This window comes from Panthera uncia, chromosome A2, assembly GCF_023721935.1.
Source record: "Panthera uncia isolate 11264 chromosome A2, Puncia_PCG_1.0, whole genome shotgun sequence".
NCBI lineage: Eukaryota > Metazoa > Chordata > Mammalia > Carnivora > Felidae > Panthera > Panthera uncia.
In genome coordinates this window covers 10,117,591-10,136,039 of record NC_064816.1, presented here as the reverse complement: position 1 = coordinate 10,136,039, position 18,449 = coordinate 10,117,591, and the positions used below count along the sequence as shown (strand labels likewise).

Here is an 18,449-nt window from a genome sequence, read left to right as displayed (position 1 = left end):
CCTATTGCCCACTTTGCCTGACAGCGGGAAACCGCTGGAACTTACCGGCCTTACGGGCTTCCTTAAAGTACTTTCGCATTGGGGTGAGGACTTTATCAGAACCGGTCGGTGAGGTTTTTAGAGGCTCCATATCTTCCCACCCTTTTGGGAGAGGAGGAGTATCTTTTGGGTGTAAAGGCACCGAAGGCACAGGTTGACTATAAAAAGTTCAGGTTTTTCCTCTTTTTTGGGTAATTTTACATCTTTAATCTTTCTTTTAAATTATTTTTTTAATGTTTATTTGTGTTGAAGGAGAGAGAGAGAGACAGAGCATGAGCAGGGGAGGGACAGAGAGAGAGGGAGACACAGAATCTGAAGCAGGCCCCAGGCTCTGAGCTGTCAGCACAGAGTCTGACATGGGGCTTGAACTCATGAGCCGTGAGATCATGAACTGAGCTGAAGTCAGACCCTTCACTGACTGAGCCACCCAGGAGCCCCTGGGTAAGTTTACATCTTTATCTACATCCTCTGAACTCAAGGGCAGTATGGACAATGGGCTAAGTGAGGGTTACCTTTGGGGGACATTAACCCCCTCAGAATGCCCAGCTTTAAATGTTTTCCCTACTTGTTCCCAAATATCAAGTCCTTGGGACTTAACAAGTACCTTGTTTTGGGAACCAAGGGCAGTGTTGCTGGGTAATCATTCGTTATTTAAGGAGTGCTTTCTGATTGAGGATAGTGTCGGCCACCTTTCCCAATGATTATAAAATACGAATGTATTGTTCCTGTTTTGGGGAGAGGGAGTTTCTTATAATAAATCTCTCAAAAGTTCCGCAGCAGCAAATCGTAATATAGTTTCGCTTTATCTCTTACCTTGTCAGGAAGAGACTGTAACCCCGTGCATTTTCCTTGGAGCTCTTTAGTCGTTCCGTGGGTCCTGCAGTCCTTGAGTTGCACCGCCTCCTGGCCACCCCGGGTTCTGCCCACATCAGCCTATAGTCCTCTTGACTCTGATCATGTCGGGGTCACCATCTGTCAGAGACTCTGGGTCTGGAGTTCTCTCTTGTCCAGCAAGAGAGTGGATGCAGGGTTAAAATGCAAGAGAGGCTAATGTCTGGGAGGAGACAAGAGCCCCGAGTAAAGGTCCTTGCTTCATTTTTATTAGGATCAGAAGGTTTACAAGCATGACGGATGTGCACAAAGAGACAATAAACCATGAACATTAACTCAGGTGTGTGAGGGAAAGGGGGCTTTGAAGATATCCTGGCACTGGGCAAGTGGTTGTTTACAGCAGACACGAGGCACCACCTCTGTTTACCTAAACTTGCCTAGGGCACAAGACAGAGCGTGCTACCTTGGGGTCAATAAGACACCTTTCTTTTGCTAATTAGCTTCCCTTGGGGCAACTTCCCCTTGCTGAGGTCCATAGCCCTGCTTACCTGTTGACCTATTTGGGTCCTTCCTTCCTGGGAAAGCAGCTTTCTGCTATTGTACTAAATGGGGGGGGGGGCATTACAGCCCTGAATATCTAATCTTTTTACCTCATTTTGGATGCTTCCATGCTGAGTTTTCCTATTCCTATACTTTTGTCCTATACTGGGGACCTTTGCCCTGTTTACCTAATGTTGGATGCCTTCATCCAGTGGCTTTCTCTTTCTTTATGCCTTGTTAACTCATCGGTGCAAGCTCAGGGAATTCCTAAGCTTATTCTCCACACTCTGCCTCATCCATTTCACTCACCATCCCTATGTCTTTCCACTTATTAAACAAATGTATGTATGCATATATGTGTATATATATATATATATATATGTGTATATATACATACATACATTTGTTTAATATGTTTAATACATATGCTTAATATGTATATATATATATTTGTCTTCAATCTAGTTTATTTTTTTAAGTTTTCTTCAATTTAATTTTTTATTTTTTTAAATTTACATCCAAATTAGTTAGCATATAGTGCAACAATGATTTCAAGAGTAGATTCCTTAGTGCCCCTTACCCATTTAGCCCATCCCCCCTCCCACAACCCCTGCAATAACCCTCAGTTTGTTCTCCATATTTATGAGTCCCTTCTGTTTTGCCCCCTCCCTGTTTTTATATTATTTTTGTTTCTATTCCCTATATTCATCTGTTTTGTCTCTTAAAGTCCTCATATGAGTGAAGTCATATGATTTTTGTCTTTGACTGACTAATTTCATTTAGCATAATACCCTCCAGTTCCATCCACATAGTTGCAAATGGCAAGATTTCATTCTTTTTGATTGCCGAGTAATACTCCATTGTATATCTACATACCGCATCTTCTTTATCCATTCATCCATCAATGGCCATTTGGGCTCTTTCCATACTTTGGTTATTGTTGCTAGGGCTGCTATAAACATGGGGGTGCATGTGTCCCTTCGAAACAGCACACCTGTATCCCTAGTAGATAAATGCCTAGTAGTGCAATTGCTCGGTCATAGGGTAGTTCTAATTTTAGTTTTTTGAGTAACCTCCATACTGTTTTCCAGAGTGGCTGCACCAGCTTGCGTTGCCACCAACAAAGCAAAAGAGATCCTCTCTCTCTGCATCCTCGCCAACATCTGTTGTTGCCTGAGTTGTTAATGTTAGCCATTCTGACAGGTGTAAGGTGGTATCTCACTGTGGCTTTGATTTGTATTTCCCTGATGATGAGTGATGTTGAGCATTTTTTTCATGTGTCGGTTGGCCATCTGGATGTCTTCCTTGGAGAAGTGTCTATTCGTGTCTTTTGCCCATTTCTTCACTGATTATTTGTTTCTTGGGTGTTGAGTTTGATAAGTTATAGAATTTGGATACTAACCCTTTCTCTGATATGTCATTTGCAAATATCTTCTCCCATTCTGTCGGTTGCCTTTTAGTTTTGCTGATCGTTTCCTTCGCTGTGCAGAAGCTTTTTGTTTTCATGAGGTAGGTCCCAGTTCATTTTTGCTTTTGTTTCCCTTGCCTCCAGAGTTGTGTTCAGTAAGAAGTTGCTGTGGCCAAGATCAAAGAGGTTTTTCCTGCTTTCTCCTCGAGGATTTTGATGGCTTCCTGTCTTCTATTTAGGTCTTTCATCCATGTTAAGTTTATTTTTGTGTCTGGTGTAAGAAAGTGGTCCAGGTTCATTCTTCTGCAAGTTGCTGTCCAGTTTTCCCAGCACCACTTGCTTAAGACACTGTCTTTATTCCGTTGGATATTCTTTCCTGCTTTGTCAAAGATTAGTTGCCCATAGGTTTGTGGGTCCATTTCTGGGTTCTCTATTCTGTTCCATTGACCTGAGTGTCTGTTCTTGTGCCAGTACCATACTGTCTTGATGTTTACAGCTTTGTAGTATAGCTTGAAGTCTGGGATTGTGATGCCTCCTGCTTTGGTTTTCTTTTTCAAGATAGCCTTGGTAATTCAGGGTCTTTTCTGGTTCCATATAAATTTCAGGATTATTTGTTCTAGCTCTGTGAAGAATGTGGTGTTACATTGATAGTGATTGCATTGAATATGTAGATTTCTTTGGGTAGTATTGATATTTTAACAATATTTGTTCTTCCTATCCAGGAGCATGGAATCCTTTTCCATTTTTTTGTGTCTTCTTCCATTTCTTTCATAAGCTTTCTATAGTTTTCAGTGTATAGATTTTTCACCTCTTTGGTTAGATTTATTCCTAGGTAGTTTATGGTTTTTTGTGCAACTGTAAATGGGATCAATTCCTTGATTTCTCTTTCTGTCGCTTCATTGTTGGTGTATAGGAATGCAATCGATTTCTGTGCATTGATTTTATATCCTGCAGCTTTGCCAAATTCATGAATCAGTTCTAGCAGTTTTGGTGGAATCTTTCGGGTTTTCCATATAGAGTATCACGTCATCTGCGAAGAGTGAAAGTTTGATCTCCTCCTGGCCGATTTGGATGCCTTTTATTTCTTTGTGTTGTCTGATCGCAGAGGCTAAGACTTCCGATACTAAGTTGAATAACAGTGGCGAGAGTGGACATCCCTGTCTTGTTCCTGACCTTAGGGGGAAAGCTCTCAGTTTTTCCCCATTGAGGATGATATTAGTGTTGGGTGGTTCATATATGGCTTTTATGATCTTGAGGTGTCATCCTTCTATCCCTACTTTCTTGAGGGTTTTTATCAAGAAAGGATGCTGTATTTTGTCAAATGCTTTCTCTGCATCTATTGAGAGAATCATATGGTTCTTGTCCTTTCTTTTATTGATGTGATGAATCACGTTAATTGTTTTGTAGATATTGAACCAGCCCTGCAACCCAGGTATAAATCCCGCTTGGTCATGGTGAATAATTTTTTTAATGTATTGTTGGATCCAGTTGGCTAATATCTTGTTGAGGATTTTTGCATCCATGTTCATCAGGGAAATTGGTCTCTAGTTCTCCTTTTCAGTGGGGTCTCTGTCTGGTTTTGGAATCAAGGTAATGTTGGCTTCATAGAAAGAGTTTGGAAGTTTTCCTTCCATTTCTATTTTTTTTTTTTTTGGAACAGTTTCAAGAGAATAGGTGTTAACTCTTCCTTAAATATTTGGTAGAATTTGCCTGGCAAGCCATCTGGCCCTGGACTCTTGTTTTTTGGCAGATTTTTTATTACTAATTCGATTTCCTTACTGGTTATGGGGTCTGTTCAAATTTTCTATTTCTTCCTGTTTCAGTTTTGGTAGTGTATATGTTTCTAGGAATTTGTCCATTTATTCCACATTACCTGTTTTATTGGCATATAATTGCTCATAATATTCTCTTATTATTTTTTTTTATTTCTGTTGTGTTGGTTGTGATGTTTCCTCTTTCATTCTTGATTTTATTTATTTGGGTCCTTTCCTTTTTCTTCTTGATCAAACTGGCTAGAGGTTTATCAGTTTTGTTAATTATTTCACAGAACCAGCTTCTGGTTTCATTGATCTGTTCTACTGTTTTTTTTTTGGTTTTGATAGCATTAATTTCTGCTCTAATCTTTATTATTTCCTGTCTTCTACTGGTTTTGGGTTTTATTTGCTGTTCTTTTTCCAGCTCCTTAAAGCATAAGGTTAGGTTGTGTATCTGAGATCTTTCTTCCTTCTTTAGGAAGGCCTGGATTGCTATATATTTTCCTCTTATGACGGCCTTTGCTGCATCCCAGGCATAGCATATGTATATATTTAAGTTTGTGAAATACACAACAGCAGATGGCCATCCCAACATGGAGCTTCAACTTCATTTGTTCATGGGAGGCTTAGGAATTAACATTTCCAGGAGCCATTTCTACATTTTTCAGGGGAAATTTCGCTGATCTGGTCTATTTGGGTTGTATCCATTCCCAGCATAACCTGGATGGCATGGGCAGTAAAGACGGGGATTACACAACCCAGAAGACCACGGTGTCCTGTGTGTTTGTGTGACTTGTAGAGGGTGAGCAGTCCTCACAACAGGGGCCAGGACTCCTAATCTCAAGGTGACACAATACAGGGGCCAGAACTCAGTCAAGAGCAGGCACCAAGATGGAGATCTGTGTCAGTTCATGGGATGTCTTTGCAGCACGATGAATACAGAGGGAGAGGTAGTGTGGACAAGAACGGTCCTGTGCCCTGAGGTCACAGTTGTAGCAGAGAGACTACTTCCATCATCACATGTGTGACAGCATCTGTCCTCAGTATCCCCCAGGCTCATTCCCCTTGCAGCGCTGGCTTTGCTTTTTGACTTGAACATTTGAAACAAGTACCTTCCTCAGGGCCTCTGCACCGACCTGCATTGTGTCTGCTGGGCACGCCTTTCCCCCATAATCCCACATCTACCTCTCTTTCCTATCAAGGTCTGTGTTCCAATATCACCTTGTTGCAGAATATGCCCAAATACCCACAAAAATAGAATGCCCTATTTGCTCTGCTTTATGCCTATTTTTCTTTTCTTCATGTGCTATGCACATATGCACCCCTCACCATCTAAAAAGTTATACAATTCTCTTATATGCTTATATTTTTTCTCTATCATTGTAGGACTTTTTTTCTTTAACACGTTATGCTCATTCCTTAGATAGTGCCTGACACATGGTCAGCACTCAGTGTATATTCCTGAAATTCTTGAAGAACTTCTTAGTAAAACTGTAAAATATGATTCCTTAGGAAAGAAGCTGATTGAAAAAAAAACCACACAGAACATATCAGATATGTCCGAGTGCATTCCTGAAGGGGACCATATCCACATACAACATATTAAAATGAATTTCTGCACCTCAAACTATAAAAGTACTATTTCAATTCTGTGAGTAATGAAAGTTTGTGTGAAATGTACTCACATTATTTCCTTCTTTCCAAGAAGCCACCTCCACCACATGGAACTGAGCAACAAAACACGAATTTCAGAATTTCTTCTCCTGGGATTTTCAGAGAGACCAGAACTGCAGCCCCTCATATTTGGGCTTTTCCTCTCCATGTACCTGATCACTGTGTTTGGAAACCTGCTCATAATTTTGGCCATCAGCACAGACCCCAACCTCCACACACCCATGTACTTCTTCCTGGCCAACCTGTCCTTCGTAGATATTTGCTTCACCTCCACCACGATTCCGAAGATGCTGGTGAACATCCAGACTCAGAGCAAAGTCATAACTTATGAGGACTGCATCACACAGATTTATTTTCTCATTCTCTTTGCTGTACTGGACGTCTTCCTCCTGAGTGTGATGGCCTATGACAGGTTTGTGGCCATCTGTCACCCCCTGCACTACATGGTCATCATGAACCCCCGGCTCTGTGGGCTGCTGGTTCTGGTGTCCTGGATCATGTGCGTCCTGAATTCCCTGTTACAAAGTTTAATGATGTTGCGGCTATCCTTCTGTACACACTTGCATATCCCCCACTTTTTTTGTGAACTCAATGAGATGCTCCAGCTTGCCTGTTCTGACACCTTTCTTAATAACGTGGTGATGTATCTTGCAGCTGTCCTGCTGGGTGGTGGTCCTTTTGCTGGGATCCTTTACTCTTATTCCAAGATAGTTTCCTCTATACGTGGGATTGCATCAGCTAAGGGCAAGTATAAAACGTTTTCCACCTGTGCGTCTCACCTGTCGGTCGTGTGTTTATTTTACTGTACGATGCTCGGCGTGTACCTCAGCTCTGCTGCTACCCAGAGCTCCTACTCAAGTGCCACAGCCTCGGTGATGTACACGGTGGTCACGCCCATGCTGAACCCCTTCATCTACAGCCTGAGGAACAAAGACATAAAGAGTGCTCTGAGAAGAATTGTTGGGGTTCAAGTGATGTAATGGCCAACTGTCTTGGGGTTGGAGATGTGTGCATGATTGCAGGGCAGAGCTTCAGAACCAAGAACTGCTCTTCCTTGAATAGACTTTGGCAGGAGAATCTGCTCCTTCTGTTTTTCTCCTAGAATTTCCACTTGTTTGCTTTCAACTTCTCTATACATTTAAGGAACTCACTTTATCAAGCTTCTTCTCTGTCTGACATACAGTTTCCCCTTTGTCCATTTTCATACATCCCCAGTGTTTTCCGCAGCCTTAGAACACAAATGCCTGGAAATTTCTGTATCTAATGGGACAAGTTGGATATCTTAAAATAAAATTTTTTTCAAATGGCTTATCCCACGAGAAGTAAATCTCCCCTAGATTTTCCAAGAACATAATCATGAGTTATAGTCTTTATATGGAAAAAAGCTACACTTGGCCCCTAAGCCTGTTGTATCCACACGACTCCTGAAACAGAATGCTACGGGCACCAGTGACAGTCACAACAGAGTTTATTACAATGAGAGGCAAGGCCGACCAATCCGGACCAACACTCTTGATAAGAGTGCGGCCTCGAACAGCCTGGGTACAGAGTTTTTAAAGCCGATCACATCGTTTTATCATTACCTGGGAACAGAACAGAGAAACAGTTGCCAGATGAGTTAGAAACAGTTGCCAGATGAGTTAGAAACAGTTGCCTAATGAGGTGTTTATTTTAGACTTTCTGCCTCGAAGTTGCAACCAGTGGATCTCCTTGACCTTGCCTTTGATGCTCTTTTCTTTGAACTTTTGTTTCCTTCGTTGGTAAAGCCTAATTTACAAGAGTAAAAGCAAGGCTGTTATCTTTTGACCTGCAGTGTCAGAACAGAGCTGTTATTTTTCAAGCTAAGCGTTAGCCCTACACTACAATTTAACCCTTACATTTCCCCCTTTTCTTGTCAATGAATCCATCCCTTGATTCATCATTAGGAACTAAGGGGACATAATTGGACCTAATCATCATAATTTTTATTTCACTAACTCGCCTCTTGACACAGTGTACTAACCAATTGATAATGCACGGGGCAATAGTTAACCCGAGAAGTAACAATAGCAGTGGCCCAGCTGTGGCAGTGAGCAGTGATGTGAGCCAGGGGGACCAAGAGAGTAAAGTCTGATACCAATTATTGCTGGCCTCCCTGGCACGTTCCCTGGTCCTAAGATTATCCCTGACCAAACTGAGAGTGTCTCAGATTACTCCGGAATTGTTCGCATAAACACAGCACGTTTCTCCGAGGGCCACGCAGAGGCCCCCTTCCTTCATGAAGAGTAAATCAAGCCCTCTTCTGTTTTGTAATACAACCTCGGCCCCCTTCCTTCATGAAGAGTAAATCAAGTCCTCTTCTGTTTTGTAATACAACTTCGGCTAAAGAATCTACTTGGTGTTGCAGCCGAGAAATTGAAGTTTCCAAGCAGCCTAGGTCTCGGTCCACTTGCTTGCTTACAGTTTTGTAATTTTGGTCCCCCACAATGAGTCCAGCAGTTCCAATAGCTGTGGATCCCACAATTCCCAGTCCCACTAGGAGTGGAATGAGGACTGGTGCTGCCCTTTTTACCCTGGAACGTCCTTCGAATAGACGTAAGTGCTCTTTCCCTGCTTCTCGGCTATATAGGTATATTTGTGGGAGAATATGAACTAAGATACAAATCTCTTGGGTGCCGACCCCGAGGTATGCGGCTGCAATGCAGGGGGTAATTCCTGATGAGCAAGCAAACCAGGCTCCAGGAAGGGCTCGGTATGGTATATTTTGGGCGCTAGCAGTATCTGAACTAGTTGGAATATACACTTCTGCACAAGAGTTTTTGTAAGGCGAGCTCTGCCAATTATATTCTTGGGACGCTATACACCAACCCTGCCCTTGGAGGTCTCCTAGGGTTAAAATTGGTCGTGAACCCCAAGGGCACAATGTCGTGCTTGGATTTAGCAATTTCACGACATGCTTTTCTGTGTCTTGTCCAATGCTAGCGTTTGTAGCCACTCTCGCGTAATATGGGGGTTTAGGGTTTAAACACAGCCAACAATCTTGTACAGTCTCGGCGTGAGATGAATTTAGCCAAGCATACGTAGAATCTACTCCATCCAGCCAATGCGTCTCAGGGGAGAGCAGGTTCTGGATATGACCTGTAGTTGGTAATTCCGACTTTGTGGGGACACCCGATTGCGGGGTAGGTTGGGAAGGGACAGTCGGAAAGAGTGGGAGGTGTAAAATCATATCCTTGTTTGGCCCTACCGGATTGGGTGGAGTTTTTCTTTTAACCCTTTGTATAGTAAAGGAAATGCCCTTGTCAACTCCTGGAGCATACATCCTGAGACCCCAAGTGTGTCCAGTGTCCCAGGAAGAGGAAAAGGTACTGGGACTAGAAACCTTTTTTAAACATATTTTTGTTGGGTGACATTTTCCTCGAGTCTTACATTTGGGATCTCGAGTTCTAAGGAGGGTGATTAAGGGATCATGGCCCTGTCCTGCCAGCCAGGGGGCCAGCGTTTCACAACCCCATTTTGCACAATGGTATTGGCCTTTTCCTTCACATTCGACCTTTCTATTTGCAGGCCAACTGTATAACCCTGGTATGTTAGCCAATTTTTGTTCTTCATCCCTGTGTCCATATCCATAGGTAACCATATAGGGGTTTTCGGGGACCAGAGGAGCAAAGCCCGTTGGCTGTTTATAATTAGTAACTAAAGTCCCCCATGAGTCCCCCACCAAGTCGCATAAATCAAACAAAAAAAACAAGGCACAGTGGAAGAGGTATTAGATGCTATCACCTTCCCCGTGACAGTGGCCCTGAGTTCCCATTGGTATGGCCAAAAAGATAGGGGATGCAATTTCATACAGTCCCCCACACTTAACACCATACAAACCCAGAAAATTATTATTATGCCCGCATCAGTCTTAGCTTTAAAGGATCCTCTGGGTGCCTTTGAACCTTCCTTTGCTGTTTGTTATCTGGTTCTGTATCAGTCTGGGTTGTTCCCACCTTCACGCAATTTTTCTTGACCTGAGAGTGATGAATCCAGGTTCGGACACCGTCTATCTTCACGGCCATGGGTGTAGTCAGAATCACGGTGTGTGGTCCTTTCCAGCGCGGCTCCAGGGTTTTAGGCTCGTGCCTTTTGACCCAGACTAAGTCTCCTGGTTGAAAGGGGTAGGGAAGAACAGGAGGATGAGCGAAGGCTTCTCTCAAGGCCCTGGTTATTTCCTTTTGTACATGTTGCAGGGCCATGAGCGAAGCCAGCAAATGGTCCCGTTCCAACTGTTCCATTACGTTGTCTCCTAGCCTTGGCAGGATAGGTGGAGGTCTGCTGAATAAAATTTCATAAGGGGAAAATCCCTTGACAAATGGAGTACAACACTCTCGCAAAAGGGCAAAAGGCAGGACATCAACCCAATTTTCGCCTGTCTCAAGGGACAATTTGGTTAAGGTCTCTTTTAGGGTCCGAGTCATCCTTTCTACTTGACCTGAGCCCAGGGGTCTACATGTACAATGTAATTTCCAATCTATTCCCGATGCCTGGGCTTGACCCTGGGACACCTGCGCCTTGAAGGCCGGGCCATTGTCTGATCCTGTGCTCAGAGGCAGCCCGAATCTAAGAATTATTTCATTTAATAATTTCTTAACTGTCGCCTGAGCCGTTTCTGATTTAGTGGGGAACGCCTCGACCCACCCGGAGAAGGTGTCTACAAAAACAAGCAAATATTTATATCCGTATTTCCCTGGTTTAATCTCAGTAAAATCTACTTCCCAAAAGCGGCCTGGCTCAATTCCTCTATCTCTTTTAGCTTCTGAAACCTTCCTATTTGCACCCTGATTTACTTGGGCGCAGCTTACACACCTTTCAACCACCTCTTCGATCTCTTTTCCCAGCCCTTGCACCCTGAACTTTTTCCGCACTAATTCCGCCATCCTCGTTTTTCCCAGATGAGTCCCTTGGTGGAGCTGACCCACCATGGGCCGCCCGAGTGCCGCGGGTAAGAGTATCTTACCTTCAGGATCCTGAAACCACTTTTGTCCCGGCATCTTACTTCCCCCCTTCTCTGGAAATCCACTCCAAATCTTTAGGAGTGTAATTGGGTCTGGTGGAAGTAAGGGCGCGGTCAAGATCGGTAGCTCCAAGGCACTTTCACTTTTAGTTGGGGCAGCTTCTCGGCTGCTGCATGAGCCAGGCGGTTTCCCACTGCCTGTAGGGAGTTGCCTTTTTGATGTCCTGGGCAGTGAATGATTGCCAGCCTTGCAGGTTCCCAGATGGCTGCTAGAAGATCTAAAATTTCAGCTTTATTTTTGATAGCCTTGCCTTCTGCTGTGAGGAGACCGCGCTCTTGATAAAGGGATCCGTGTACATGCGCGGTTGCAAAAGCACAGTGGCTGTCCATATAAATGTTAACTGACTTGTTTCTTCTGAGTTTTAGGGCTTTTGTTAGTGCGATGAGCTCTGCGCATTGGGCTGGGGGGGGAAGGGTCTGTTGGCATAAAATTTCACGGTCTGTCGTCACCGCAGCGCCGGCACGCCTTTGCCCTTGAAACACAAAACTACTGCTGTCTGAAAACATGCTGATATCAGGGTCCTGTAAGGGAACGTCCGTAAGATCAGAGCGGAGGGACGAGATTGCTGCCAAGGTTTGTGGGCAAGAGTACAGAGGGGGATTCTGTCCTTCGGGCAGCAAAGTGGCTGGGTTTAGGGTTGTGGGGGCACAAAAACGTACTGGTAGCAATGCTTGATATTGGGTAATCCGAGCATTTGACAGACACCGCTCTGGGGGAGCCCGCAGTAAAGTTTCCACTTCATGGGGCCCTGTGGTTTACAATTTAACCCTTACAAGCCCTCTCCATAATTTTATTGTAGATGAACATACAAACCAAAGTTTTCACCTTGTGTCTGTCAATCTTTTTACATCACAACCTAAGCATTCCTACTGATGATGTGGACTCTAACAGTGTTCCCTTTAAGCCTCTGGCTATTGACACCACAATGCTCTGGCTAGGAAAACCCTGGCACTCACCCGTGCCCATGTGTTTGTGGACATTCCCAGAGCTTATGCTGTGACTCACTGGCCCTCGGGTTCTTATTGTCATCAGAAGACACACCTCGGCACCACCATCAGAGAACTCTAAAAAAGCAATGCCTCTTACTCACAGATCCCGGAGGGCACATGGGATGACCAAAGGCCATTTGGAGAGGTCTGAGAAAGGGAGACAGAGATTGACAGACACTGGGAGCACCGCTGAGGGATCTGGCTTTATTGAGGACCAGGGCCAGAGTGGCTAGGGGGTTGCGGGTTCACACCTTATTGGACAGTTTTATAGGAGCAGATTTCAGCAGCTGAAGGGGAAAAGCAAGGTCACTCAAGGGCAGTTACATTAGTTACCCAGGGCTTTGTCAACAGGAACTTCCTGGCTGGGGCGGTCCGAGTGCTAATTTGGTAATTGTGTCATACACCTGACAGTATGTTTGTTCAACATGGTTGTTTTCAAATGGATGTCCCAGAAATCCAAAGCTTAATTTCAGGCATTTACATTATAATCAAAAGCTTAATGTCAGGCACTTACTCTAAAAAACATGCTACTGTATTTCCTAATCGGTCTCCTGTTTTTTCTCTGTTATTCAGCGCGGTGTCCAGGAAGCCTACCATAGCCCAAGACAAAACTTGTTCAGCATAATATATCTCCCAGTGGAGTCTATATGGAAAGACAAACTTAAATAAGTTGATCAACCGGATATATTCTTAGTGTCAGGACGACCATAAATATGAGGAGGCAAAATTTCAAAACACTATCTGTTACTACACAAATATCTTTCTTTCTTTCTTTCTTTCTTTCTTTCTTTCAACAGTTGATCCTGTGCATCTATTTATTGAAGCATAGAACATTTGTGTCCACAGCTGAAGGGACTTAGTTTTTGAGGTGAAGGTTTGCTCAGTGTCCTCTATGCTTTATCACGGAATTTTCTTCCTGTTTCTACTTGAGAACTTCCAGTGCTACCTGCTAATATGACACTTCCTGGTATTATACATAAAATAACTCACTTTTCTTAATTTTTGTCACAAATGCTAAGGGTTGGCAAAGAAACAGTATCAGCCCCATCCATTTCGTGCCTCTGTCCTGCTCTGAAATCTCTCCCACCTGCATGACCAGAGGATGCTTCACACGAGAGCTGGATGTCCTGCTGGCATGTGGTTCAGGGTCCCCAGGTCTTCTGCACAAACGTGCATGTCCTACAAACTCTCCCCGTTACCTTGAGGGGAGCCTACATATAGTCACTTGTTCATCAAGTCACGAGAAATAGACTTGAACCACAGAAGGATGACAACCACTCTCCTCAATTGTCGGACCATATGCCACAAATAAAAAGCAGCACATGTCTGATCACCTCAAGTCTGTTTGCTGGGGTGATTGTGTCAGCCAGCTGTTGCTGTATAACAAACAGGCTGTTCTTATCAAACAGGATATCATAATGATGTGGGGATGCCGAGCACAATGGTGAAGAAAGAATTCTTGAGACATTTTATGATCCAAAAAGGTGTGTTTATTAGAGCTTGGAGATAGGACCCATGGGCAGAAAGAGCTACACTGGGATTGTAAAGAATGACTGACCATATACTTTTAAGTTTATGGAGGAGGGGAGTAGAGATAGCACGTTTCTAAGGAATTCCTTTATGCTGAAAGTGAGGTTTACAGGGCCATGGAGGTTTGGTTCTTGTCAAGATAAGGTTGCTTTTCTTGTCTAGTAAAACATCAACATTAACGCAGCCTCGAGTTCCTGGAGGTGACTCAGGGACTTGTCAGTGGGCTGCAAGTTGTAAGGACACTGATGTTTAGCTACATTTCTCTTGCTTTTGTTCTCCTCATCGATGATAGCTTTAGCATCAAATGGCATCATATCGGGAAACATTTCTTTCTTTGTCTTTTTAACATTTATTTATTTTTTTGAGACAGAGAGACAGAGCGCAAGTGGGGGAGGGGCAGAGACACAGAATCTGAAACAGGCTCCAGGCTCTGAGCTGTCAGCACAGAGCCTGATGCAGGGCTTGAACCCTCAAGCCGTGAGATGATGACCTGAGCCGAAGTCAGACGTTTAAGGGACTGAGCCACCCAGGAGCTCTGGGAAGCATTTCTAATCTCTGCTGGGCTCCTCATGCATCTGTGGTCTGGTACGAATCTCTCTGTTGTGTTTCTAGGTCTCATCCCTGATGCTGTGTGTGGTTGTAGTGCTCTACTGTCTCAGCCAATTTGTGGTCTTATTACTACATTTCTATGTGCAGGGTATTCTTCTATTGCTAAATAAAATGAATTATCATGTGAATTCTTTGCATTGAATCCCAGTGTTCCTACACCCGTATGTAACATTGGTTTTCCTTCCCTGGTGGAAGGGCTCTCTCCCAAACCTGTAAGGAGAGTCATCTATCTGTGCTCTCTATCCAACCCTCAGCCTGTACCATAGATATGTGCCCATTTAATTAAATCACCAGAGTATAATTACACACAACACACCACATATTTAAAGGGTACAGTTGGATGAATTAAACGAGCTACACGAAAATTCATAGCACATAGTGCAAGTTTCCATTTGTGTATAATTTAAGTTTTAACTGCTTTGTGAGGTAGTTCTTAAAATTTTAAACTCCCTAAGCCTCTCTTTCCTTATTTCTGAAGGCAGAGTGGATGCTCAACATAACTTCCAGTGAAATGTAAGGAAAGAATGAAATGCATGGATATACATTTTTTACTCCAAGGAAACCATTCAAGTGTAGTGCTTGTGTCTTATGTGTGTGTGTGTGTGTGTGTGTGTGTTTGCACACATTTTTCTTTCTTATAATGTGTACACGCACAGATGATTTATGATTTCATCTTTATGTTGAAAGACTTGAGAGAAAGTTGGAGAGGATAGTACTGAAAAGAACGAATGGTTGAATCAGCCTAAAATAAAAAGAAGCAGAGATAAAGACACAAAACTTTAAATTACAATGGGTGAACTTAATTTTTGTTTTTAAATTTATGTATTTAAATTAAAGTTAGTTCACATACAGTTTATAATGGGTTTTAGGCATAGGCCCAGTGATTCATCGCTTACTTTGACACCCAGTGTTCTTCCCAAGTGCCCTCCTTAATGCCCTTCACCCATTTAGCCCATCCCCCTCCCACACACCTCCTCTCCAGCATTCCTGAATTTGTTCTCTTTATTTAAGAGTCTCTTAAGGTTTGCCTTTCTCTGTTTTTATTTTATTTTTCCTTCCATTCCCCTGTGTTCACCTGTTTTGTTTCTTAAATTCCACATATGAGCAAAACCATGACATTTGTCTTTCTCTGACTGACTTATTTCACTGAATATAATACCATCGAGTTCCATCCACATTGTTGCAAAAAGATCTCATTCTTTTTGATGGCTGACTAATATTCCATTGTAGGGATATATCACATATTCTTTATCCGTTAAAGGGCACCTGAACCCCAATGTTTATAGCAGCACTATCAACAATAGCCAAACTATGGAAGGAACCCAAATGTCCATTGACTGATGAATGGATAAAAAAGATGTCAGTGACCCTAATTTTGATCATGAGTTCCTTTCCTATCTTGTTGCCTCAAAGACATTATAGTCAGACCACACTCACATTTATGCCCATAGGAATTCACTCTACCACCTGCTGGGCAGAATATCTCCAAATTGTTTTAATTTTTTTTCTACATATTGTGGGGTTTTTAAAATATAATTTATTGTCAAATTGGCTCTCATACAGTGTGTAAAGTGTGCTCTTGGTTTTGGGGGTAGATTCCCATGGTTCATCGCTTACCTCGTATTGTGGGTTGTTAAACTGTAAATTGCCCTTGAGCAAGGGAAGCTAATGAGTGAATTGAGAGGCTTAAAGTTGGTTGTCTCAAATAATTTTACTATGTTCATATGAGATTCCTATTACTGCTGTAAAATATCCCCACACCAGCTGCTTGAAACAAACACATACAGGCTCTTACACTTCTGGAGTCAGAGGCTTGGAAGGAGTCTCAGGGCTAATAGCAAGAAGTCTGCAGGGTTGAGTTCCTTCTGGAGGCTCAGGGGAGAATCTATTGCAGTCTCTGTGGCTGGCCACCTCTTCCTCCACCTTCAGGGCCAGCAGGGTAGCATTTTCAAAGTCTTTCTGACACCAACTCTTTTGTCTCCTTCCTTAACAATTGGGGGACCGTCAGGATTACCTCAGGCTTACGTGGATAATCACAACTAATATTTTTATCTCAATGGCAGCTGACTAGCAGTCCTGTTCAATTTGCCACCTAAATCCTTCTTTGCTATAAAAAATATTTTAAAGGTACTGGGGATTTGGAGGTGGGCATATTTGGAGTGTTGTATTCTGCCCACTACAAAGAACTTTTCTCTAAGTATATTATTTTGATCACTTACAAAAGCAATAAACACAGAATTTATGCAGCTTAATGAATGAGCAAATACTGTATTCCTTCAAAATCACATCATGCAATGACAATATTCAGTGCAGAAGACTTAAAGTTACCTACACTTATCTCTAACACAGGACCGCCTCCTTGCTAATCAGAGTGTTCCACATATGATAGTGTCCTACCTATATCACCTAGGAACTTGTAGAAATGCAGATTCTCTGGGCCACTCAGGATGTGTTATCAGATTCTGCATTTGTAGTGGGATCTGTGTGGATTCACAGGCACATTGAAGTTGGAGAAATGCTGGTCTATTTGGGTTTCTACCTTTTGTGGTTGACATTTGTGGCAGGATAGTAATATTTTGGGGTGCTTCCTTTTCCTTGTATGTGTTTGGCAGCTTCCCTTCAGACTTTGACAGGTATCCTCAGGGGAAAATGCATTTCTGGCTGAGAACCACTGCCCCAGTGTTTGAGAATTAGAAGCATCCTGACAGAATCAAACTTAAGGGACACCTCATGCTCAGATATTAAATTCGGACAGATGACCAGATACCACCAAGCACCATTTCTACCATGCAAAGTGGACTTTTAGGCTTCTGGGTGAAAAAGACATTTCCAGGACCAGATGGCTTCCCAGGAGAATTCTACCAACATCTGAAGAAGAGGTAATACTTATTCTTTTGAAGCTGTGTCAAAAAAAATAGAAATGGAAGGAAGACTTCCAACTTCATTCTCTGAAGTCAGCATTACCTTGATTCTAAAACTAGAGAAAGACCCCACTAAAATGGAGAATTACAGACTAATCTTTCTGATGAACATGGGTACAAAATTATCAACAAGATAGTAGCAAACCAAATCCAACAATACGTTAAAAGAATTATTCACCACAATCAAGTGGGATATTCCTGGGCTCTTTGGGTGGTTCGGTATCCTCAAATCAATCAATGTGATACACCACATTAATAAAAGGATAAGAGCCACATGATCCTCTCAATAGATGCTGATAAAAACCCTCAAGAAAGTAAGGATAGAAGGAACACACCTCAAGATCATAAAGGCCATGTACGAAAGACCCAGAACTAATATCACCCTCAATGGGGAAAAAGTTAGAGTTCTCTACCTAAGGTCAGGAACAGGACAGGGATGTCTACTCTCATCACGTTTGTTCAACATAGTGTTGGAAGTCCTAGCCTCGGCAATCAGACAACAAAAATAAATAAGAGGCATCCAGATTGGCAAGGAAGAAGTCAAACTTTCACTCTTCGTTGATGGCATGATACTCTACGTGGAAAACCTGAAAAGTTCCACCAAAAATTGCTAGAACTGATGCATGAAGTCAGCAAAGATGCAGGATATAAAAATTAACATATAGAAATCGGTTGCAATTCTATGCACCAATAATGAAGCAACAGAAAAAGAAATTAAGAAATGAACCCTATTTACAATTGCACCAAAACCCATAAAATACCTAGGAATAAACTTAATAAAGAGGTACAAAAAAACTGTACACTGAAAACTATAGAAGCTTATGAAAGAAATTGAAGAAGACACAAAAGTATAAAATATTCCATGTTCATGGATTGGAAAATATTGTTAAAATGTTGATAGTACCGAAAACAATGTATACATTCAATGCAAGTGCTATCAAAATAACACCAGCATTCTTCACGGAGCTAGAACAAACAATTCTAAAATTTGCATGCAACCAGAAACGACCACAAATAGCCAAAGCAATTGTGAAAAAGAAAATCAGAGCTGGAGACTTCACAATTCTGGACTTCAAGCTGTATAACAAAGCTGAAATCATCAAGACAGTATGGTA

General features: G+C 42.5%; 2 protein-coding genes across 3 annotated transcripts; one reads left to right on the top strand and one right to left on the bottom strand.

Annotated features, from left to right (window-relative positions):
* The first annotated feature begins 1,844 nt into the window (after positions 1–1,844).
* Positions 1,845–7,226, top strand: LOC125929130 (olfactory receptor-like protein OLF4). Of its 2 annotated transcripts, XM_049640057.1 has the most exons (2): positions 1,845–1,888; positions 6,278–7,226. In XM_049640057.1, the coding sequence occupies exons 1-2, from the start codon at positions 1,845–1,847 to the stop codon at positions 7,224–7,226; spliced, it is 993 nt and encodes a 330-aa protein (XP_049496014.1). The 2 variants fall into 2 exon arrangements, with proteins under 2 accessions (XP_049496014.1, XP_049496013.1); XM_049640056.1 differs by lacking the exon at positions 1,845–1,888 and having other exon boundaries at positions 6,231–7,226.
* A 457-nt stretch (positions 7,227–7,683) lies between these two features.
* Positions 7,684–11,316, bottom strand: LOC125929129 (endogenous retrovirus group S71 member 1 Env polyprotein-like). Its single transcript, XM_049640055.1, has 2 exons — positions 11,228–11,316; positions 7,684–10,375 (listed from the first exon to the last, which is right to left on the bottom strand). The coding sequence occupies exon 2, from the start codon at positions 9,863–9,865 to the stop codon at positions 8,516–8,518; it is 1,350 nt and encodes a 449-aa protein (XP_049496012.1). The 5' UTR covers positions 9,866–10,375; positions 11,228–11,316; the 3' UTR covers positions 7,684–8,515.
* Positions 11,317–18,449: the final 7,133 nt, after the last annotated feature.